Source organism: Colletotrichum lupini, chromosome 10 (genome assembly GCF_023278565.1).
Source record: "Colletotrichum lupini chromosome 10, complete sequence".
NCBI lineage: Eukaryota > Fungi > Ascomycota > Sordariomycetes > Glomerellales > Glomerellaceae > Colletotrichum > Colletotrichum lupini.
The window spans coordinates 1,431,560-1,439,824 of NC_064673.1; the positions used below are offsets into that span (position 1 = coordinate 1,431,560).

Sequence of the window (8,265 nt, forward strand, 5' to 3'; positions counted from 1 at the left end):
GATTGGTGAGATAAAATCCAACTCATGCATCGAAAACTAGCATAATACGGCGCTCGAAGGGTTGAATCCATTATTCTCGCGTCTTGTCACTGGACCAGTTGTTATTCAAAGGAACTCATGGTGGCTATCTAGACTGAGTTATTGACTACGCATTACTCCTTAGTCTCCCGAGCCCCCGTGTAATGTTGACTCCCTCGTCATCACCTATCAAATGATCGAGCGCCCCGTTGATAAAGGAAGTAAGGAAATTGGCGGCTATTCAACGTTGTCAAAAGTTCGAGGCGTTCGGGTTAAATGCCATACCCCATGCTAACATAAATATGCAATCAACGATGGCCAAGAGCATCTGCTTCTTGTTAGTATCTTACGCGTACTTCTCTATCTCTGCTTAAATTTGGCACGATTGCCTGCGGCTAGCTAGAAAATACACACATACGAACAAGACATCACTTTGAATAGGAATCTGGATTCAGCATGCCGTAGATTTAATGCATTGACAAACCTGTCGGATTGGAAGTCCAATTCGACCGCGGCGTACGGCCGACTGCGCAGGGGCCAATTAGGGGCCCTATTTACGATTATCGTAGCCAGCCCAACCTACGGTTGGAACCTCCTTTTTACACCTACGCAGAAATTCATATAGTTCAATTGATCTCTTCGTCAACTCACGGTTCGAACCAATTACCCTGTAATAGGGATACCAACAAACCATATTACTTCATTCTCGTTACTTCGTGTCTAAAGTCTATTTCACCTCGCGATCAAAAAGGACAACAGAAAGAACAAAAGCACCTACCACTCCCACACTGATAAACCTTATATCTTGAAAGGGCTTGTCGTATCATGCCGTCCCGTTGAATTCCTCGTGTAGGCAGTTTCGCATGATCTCGAAACCCACCGCGTACCTGACTCTTTTTGTTAATTCCTTGGCCCAAAATCCGCCAGCCCACATCATTGCACAGATCATGCCCACCTGCCATGCGACTTTCTTGTTTAGCAGTTGACACCATCTTCTGTGTATTCAGCCCCTAATATAGTCACCTCCAAAGAACGTGTACGTCATCGAATCCTGAAGCATGATCGGAACGGATTTCATGGGAGAGGTCACCCCCACGGCAGTGGGCGGATCCAGATACATTCTGGTCAACTTTGATTACTTCACAAAGTCATGTGTGTTGTCAACATGTCAACCTGCTTGAGTGATCTAAACACATGTAATGTAAATTCAAAGTTAGAAATGAACCACGGATCACTCCATTTTTAGAACTTAGGAAGGGGCCAAGGGCCAAAGGGTCATCTCCGAGGATCAGTATCTTCTTCTACAAAGGTATATAAACCTCTCAACCCCCCCTCATCTTTCACACTCTCTAGCCCTCTCTCCAAATCAACCTGCCTTTTCTCTCGGGCTTTCCTTCTGCCCTTCAGTTTTCAGTTATCTCCCATTCGCGCTAAATTTCTCTTGAGGCTCAGCACGCATACAAATCTTTCAACGGGATTGTGTCTCGTGTCTGACTTCTTCACACACGCAATTCTTCACGGACAGTGTTCCTGCAACCCGCCGCTACAGGAACTATGACAACTCGAACGTTCTCAGAATCTTCACTTGCCAAGCTCGCATATTTCCCGCCATCCAAGAGGGGACCAGGTTTCCGCACTATCTCCATGGCATCCTACTCAAGCTCCTCGAGCTCCGAAGATTCAGTTGAGGTTCCCGACGATCTCAACAGCAAGGAGATACTCCTGTTCTCGGGTTTCGACGATGAAATTGCGGATATGATTTGGCGTCATTGGTGCAACGATGAGGACCAGCAAGATTTCGTTGTCGAAGCCGGCCGCCATTACATCAAAGCAAAGGCTACGGAACTGAATGCTTACGATGAAGATGATGACTGGGACGCGGCTCTTCAGAACATGGGTATTTCGACTGAGATGCGACAAAGTATCATGACTCCAGAATTCAAAGACGTTCGATGCACACAGAGTGCTGCATACTGGGCCTTGGATAACCTCGATGAAGCCTTCAATTTTCTTTCGGGTCTCAGCAACAAGATTGACAAGCTGCACAACGCCAACACAATCGATCGCGTCAAGTCCCCTGATGAGAACAAGAAGCCTCAACCTGCTATGCGCTCCGGTCGTCAAGGCCGCTCAAGTAAATCTTCAAGCAGCGGTGATCATTCTACACCCACCACATCTTCTTCGTCATCTCCTCCCAACGCCCTCGAGGGGCGCACCATGATGTACAAAGGCGGTTCTGAGGCGCGTCTTCAGAATGGCATTGATGAAGCTCAGAGCCTCTTGATTGGAAGACTATACTCCACAGCGCCGACAGACTTTCACCCCAGCAGCAACGAGCTGCTCTACTTCACAAAGCATCAAGGTGTCGCCATCAAGTATGCTCGATACCAAGCCGAACGTCTTCCTGCCGTCAAAGCAGCAGTTCTCCAAGTTGCTATTCCCAACAGCCTCATCAACGATGCTCGCGAGATCTATGGCGATAACTGGCGCGATCTTGTGTGGAATTCTCGAAACCAAAGATTGCACGCTCGTGGAATTCGACTACCGAACCACCTTCGCCCATTCACCAGCTGCGATGTACTCGTTAGTAACCTGTGCACAGATGCTACGGAGAAGATCAGTACGAGAATGACAGATAAGAGCGAGCTCAAAATGAGCAAGCTCCCAAACGGTGCGAAGGTTACTCAGCACGTTATTCAAACGTTATCGCGACAGACCGAGATTGCGACGCAGACTGTCGGCTTCGTTTGGCTGGTGCCCTATATCCCATCAGAACATGGCAATGAGAAGAAGTAGAGGGTCTAGGGCGGATGGGTGCTAGGAGTACAAGTGTACCATACATATTTGAGATACCAATCACATCACATCTGTTAGTATACACGTAGGCAGGTCAGACCTTTTGGGTCGCGACTAGGTCAATAGGTCAGTATAGGTCTATTGCGTGTGTATGTGTATAAGAGGGGAAGATCGTGGGCAGAGCCCGCGGTCCCTCAGTAGGTATAGGTAGGTGGAAGGGTCCGTCTGCACGGGCCCAGACTGCCTACCTACTACCCCTACCTAACTACTTAATAGGGCCCCTTTTCTACCTCGTAATCTAACATTAGCAATCTTTTACTTTTATAATAAAAAAGGCTAGAATAGGGGCTAGGTCCCCCGCTAATAAGAACTAATAATAAAATCTATAGTTAATTCCCTATTTAAAAGTACCTAAAGCCGTATACTAAAATTTTAGTATAGCTTTTGCTATAATTATTTATATAAAAATTTTAGTATCCCCTCCTTCCGATTACTTCCTAATCCTCTAATATATATAATCTATATACCTAAACTCCTTAAAAATCGTTAAATCTAGCGTAGTTAAAAAAGAGCTTTTTATTAATTTAACTACGCCCCGAATACGTACGTTTCTCTCTAAGCCAAAGCCCGAGAGGCGTATACGTTCGCTAGACGACTTACTACTTATAATATACTACTATTTTAACTATATATTACCTATCCTTTTATGTTAACTATAATAACTCCTTCGCTAATGAATCGTTCGAGGGACTTATTTAATATATTTTTTATAAACCCGTTGGCTAAGTTATTATTACCGCTAATTTAACGGATTTTATAGAGCTCGTAGCGTTCGTATAATTACCTAAGTACTATAATATTTATTATAAGGCGCTTTTCCTTCGTAATACCTAGCTTAACGAAGTATTTATATAATAAGTATAAATTTAGATAGACTATAGTAAGGATCTTTAGAACGTTAAGTTATTTAGTAATAAGGTCTAGGGTAGTTAAGATAGTATAGGTAACGTTAATGCTTACGACTATTTCGTAAACTTCTAATAGTAGTACGCTCCGGGTAATCCTTTTACTCTTCGTAGAGCTATAGTAAATAATATTATTATTAATTATAAAGCTCTCGTTAGTCTATTCTTTATTCGTAAGGATAATAACATAACCTAACTATAAAGTATAATTAGCGTTATTCGTAAATAACCTATTTACGAAAACGAAGAATTTAGCTATAGTTAGATCTAATAGTACGAATATAAGCCCTCGGTTTAAATAATCTATTTACTATTTAATATAACGGTTTAGCGTAGCGTAATTAATAAATAACGGATCTACTTAGTATTAAGTAATAAACGACGTATTAAAAGCTACCTCTAGTTAGTAAATTAATATAATATAAGTACCTCGAGCTCGCTACTTAATAAATTATTATTTAATATCTAATACCGAGGGGTTAACCTATTTAAGCTTCTTCCTTTAGTTCTTCTATCTAAGCACTATATTAATACTTTTTAATAAAATAATCCCGCCGTTAAAAATAAGTAGCTCGTTAGCTAATAGTTACTATTTTAGTTTAGCTAGTAGCTTAGCGCGCTTAAGCTCGGTTTCTTCTTTTTAACTAAAAATCTTATTTAATAATTTAATAATATTATTAGTTTATATACTAATAATACCGAATAATCCGCTTTCTCTTATTAAGACTAGTAAGTATAAATCGAACGTAAATATTATTATCTAGAGTATCTTTAAATAATACTTACTATATATTACTTATTAATAAGTACTAGATTTTATAAGACTATATAGTAGCTATATAATATATAAAATAGTACCCTTAGGGTATAAATAATAGATCTAAACTAATAATTAAATAAAAACCTTATAATAAAGAGGTTAGCTCGATTATATATATACTTAAATAATATCTCGTAACTAAATAACGTAGCCTTCTTAGATTAGGGTCGGGGCTAGGGTAAGGATTAGATATTAACTAGTTCTTTAGATTATCGGTAATTATATAAGGATCTCTTTTTTCCCCTCGTTATTATACCCTTATATGACTAAGTAAGACTTTTTAATAAGGTTAAGTCCTAGGTTCTTAATCTCGTTAACAAATCGAGACTTAAATATCCTTATATCCCTATATTTAGGGCTAAATTAAATAAATTTAATTACCCCTCTCTCTATTAGTCTTAAAAGCTCCTTACTAATAGATTTTATAAAAGGTACTCCTAGGGTAATAATAATACCCTTATTATAGAGCTTAGTAACTAGCTTAAGATTTACCTCTTTTTTAAATATAAAGTAGGTCGTAGTTATAAAAATATTACCACGGCCGCGCCGTATTAACATTTTTCTAATCCTTTTACTTCGTAATAAAGGGTCGTCGTTAACTATAATAATAATCTTATTAAAGACTTCGTCTATAATAGCACTACTATTAATTAGCTAGTTAACCGCGGGGATTAATAAGTAGTTAACGTACTCTATTATCGTAGCTAGCGGCTCGGGGTCGACCTCCTCTAAATACTAAGGTTTAACTATAATAGCCCAGAAGCTTATTAGGCCGTAAAGTAATTCCACTACGTAAATAGTACTATTTATTAAAACGAGCTTAAATAGGCCTTTCTATCCCTTACCTTCTCGCTAGACTTTAATATCTAATTATAGTAGTAAATTTATTAGTAATATAAAATAGATCCCTACTACTACTACTATTAAGATCTTTTCCTTTCCTCAGTATCTCAAAACACTTTGCTATTAATAAGAGATTCGCTATTAACATACTTATAATTCTAAAGGTCTTATTATTACTAAGCGCTAGCACGCTAGCGATCGTTAGATTAATTTCTTAGTAATTAATCTCCTCTTACTTATTACTAGTTTAAAATAGCGCTTAGCTATAATATATTTAAAATAAATTCCTCTACGAGCGGTTTAATTAAAAAGAAGTTAGTAATAGTAATAAGGCTAATAGAAATAATATTAATAGTAGAGGTAAGGTTAATAATAGTAATAAAATAATTAATCCTTCTACGGCAGTAGTCTCGATAAAAAAGATCGCACGTAATAAAGCGTGCTCTTAATAGCCCGCGACTAATTAATTAATTATTAGCTAGCGGTAGTAAAGGAGAGCTAAGGTAATATAAACTAGGCTACTTATTATTAGTTAAATAAATAAAACTAAGTTAATAAGTTAGAATAGCTAGCGAGGTAGGTCGAGGCTATCTCTTCTACAGTTATATCCTTACTAACCTATAATAGAAATATATATATAATTCAACCACTAATCAGTATTAGTATACACGTAAGCAGGTCAGACCTTTTAGGTCGCGACTAGGTCAATAGGTCAGTATAGGTCTATTACGTGTGTGTATATATAGGAGGGGAAGATCGTAGGCAGAGCCCGCGGTCCCTCAGTAGGTATAGGTAGGTAGAAGGGTCCGTCTACACGGGCCCAGACTGCCTACCTACCACCCCTACCTAACTACCTAATAGGGCCCCTTTTCTGCCTCGTAATCCAACAACATCAGTCAATTCTCTGAAAGAGCACATATTCATATTGATCCTAGTGCTACTTCACCACGATCTCCCCCTCTTCTTTGATAATCTGCCTGTGATATTCCTATTGCGTTACGCAGCCTCTTGCCGTCACACTCACCCCATTCTGGTTTCAAAGTGTTTGGGTACGTTACCAAGAACTGAGAGCGTGAGGTAGCATCTGCCTTTGGACGGCCAATCGATCATCATCTATCCAAATGAGCAAGCTTGTAGACATGCCTGGACTTTCGTTCAGTAGCACGCTTTGCCGCTCTTTCGGCATCTCCAATTGCTTGCCCGCGATGATCAGGACCTTCCCTCTTGGAAATTACAGATTGAGCCAGACTTACCCAAGGGGCTAAGGGTCGAGCAGATGCATATCACTACGCGAACAAGGCAGTGCTTGATTTTGCCCGACGCCTTCTTCCGAGTAACACTGAAGGCTTATCCGTTCGAGGCGGAGACATTGCGCCCAGATTGACCCCGCTGTATCTACTTGAGGCCGGCGGCAGCAAAGAAGGCTCCTAGCCATCCCGCCGACGACGGTCAGCATAGCTGAATTTCGGCACAGCAGTCGCCAAGTGTAGTGCAACGTTGTTGAAGCAAGATAAGGCAGACAGATGGGACAAAATTGACGGCTTCGATCCAAACATACACCTAATGGCGTTGCACAATAACATGGAGGAAGATGCAGCTGACGTGATAAACACCTCGAAGCCACCACTTCCTGTTTCAAATTTCCCCTCCAACATATCAAACAGAGCAGAGGGCGCAATTGTGAATTACAGGCTTTGCTGTTGGGACATCAGGCTAAATCAAATTACAGCCCGCTGGTGCTGGAAGGAGCGGAGAGGGCGGACGGAGCGGAGGGGGAGGGAGACTTGGAATCTGAGATGGATCAATGTTGCGTGGACCGCATGTGAGATTTGGCATCATCACATACTGAAACGAGACGACATAGATGTTCCTGTTAGACTGACCTACCCCTGTCAAGCCTGGAGACGAGATTCGCAGCCCCCAAGACTCATTTGATGAGTGAATGAGCTTGAAGTGGTCAAATTGTCGATTAGTTTTGACAATGCTGGAATATAGGGAGGCGTTGAAGTCGTCAGCCTACAAGAAAGTGAGCGCTTGCATAACGACTATCTCAAGGCTGTGATAAGGCCAGAAACCCAACGTTACGTTCTGGCGCCCCTTGGTAGGATGTGAAATTTACGTCACCCCTACAAAGTCTAAGAACGTTCAACTTATCCCCAACCGAGAGATGATGAACGATGTCGTTTATAAACATGACCGAGCTCACAACGCGGGGACATCATACGATAGTCGAAAAGTTCACGGCGGTCACCCTGCATTATCAGGCTTGATTTTCTGTCAGAATGATATGGCACTGGACTCCTCACCAGGCCCACGGAAGCAAATCCGCAAGTTGTCGGGCGTGCTCTCATCGCAAAGCTGAACTAGACGACCAGTGACCCGACTGGCGGCATTGATTGAAGATGCAAAAGCCATGTGGCATGGCAATGGTCTCGACCAGAGCCGAGTCTGTAACGCTGATCTTACGTACCAGGTACCCAACATCACGAAAAGTCGGTTTCATGAGAGAGCACATGTTTATTCATTGATCCTAATGTAACTCCACCAGTCAATCTCATCCACGAGACCCTGACTGATGGCCAGATAAACTACTAATAACAAATAAGGTGCCCGTGGGCTACCTGTGGCCGATGTGCCACCAAAACTGAAGTCCTTTTCCCTGAACATAAAATTCCGACCGCCGGTCCTTCAGGCTTTTCCGGCCCACGCACGCCCATGTTCTTTGCTGGAAGCAGGTCGCTGAAGTAGTAGAGTAGGTATGTACACTTGACCGCGTACCGCAGAACAACACAATCAAAAAGGCCGTCGGCCACCCGCCTTCAT

The 8,265-nt window shown here is 41.5% G+C and overlaps 1 protein-coding gene across 1 annotated transcript; it reads left to right on the forward strand.

Annotated features, from left to right (window-relative positions):
• Positions 1 to 1,183: 1,183 nt before the first annotated feature.
• On the forward strand, positions 1,184 to 2,814 carry CLUP02_17634 (uncharacterized protein; the record flags this gene model as incomplete). Its single annotated transcript, XM_049296542.1, has 2 exons — positions 1,184 to 1,214; positions 1,544 to 2,814. 2 exons carry the CDS (start codon positions 1,184 to 1,186, stop codon positions 2,812 to 2,814), a joined length of 1,302 nt encoding a protein of 433 aa, XP_049137766.1.
• Positions 2,815 to 8,265: the final 5,451 nt, after the last annotated feature.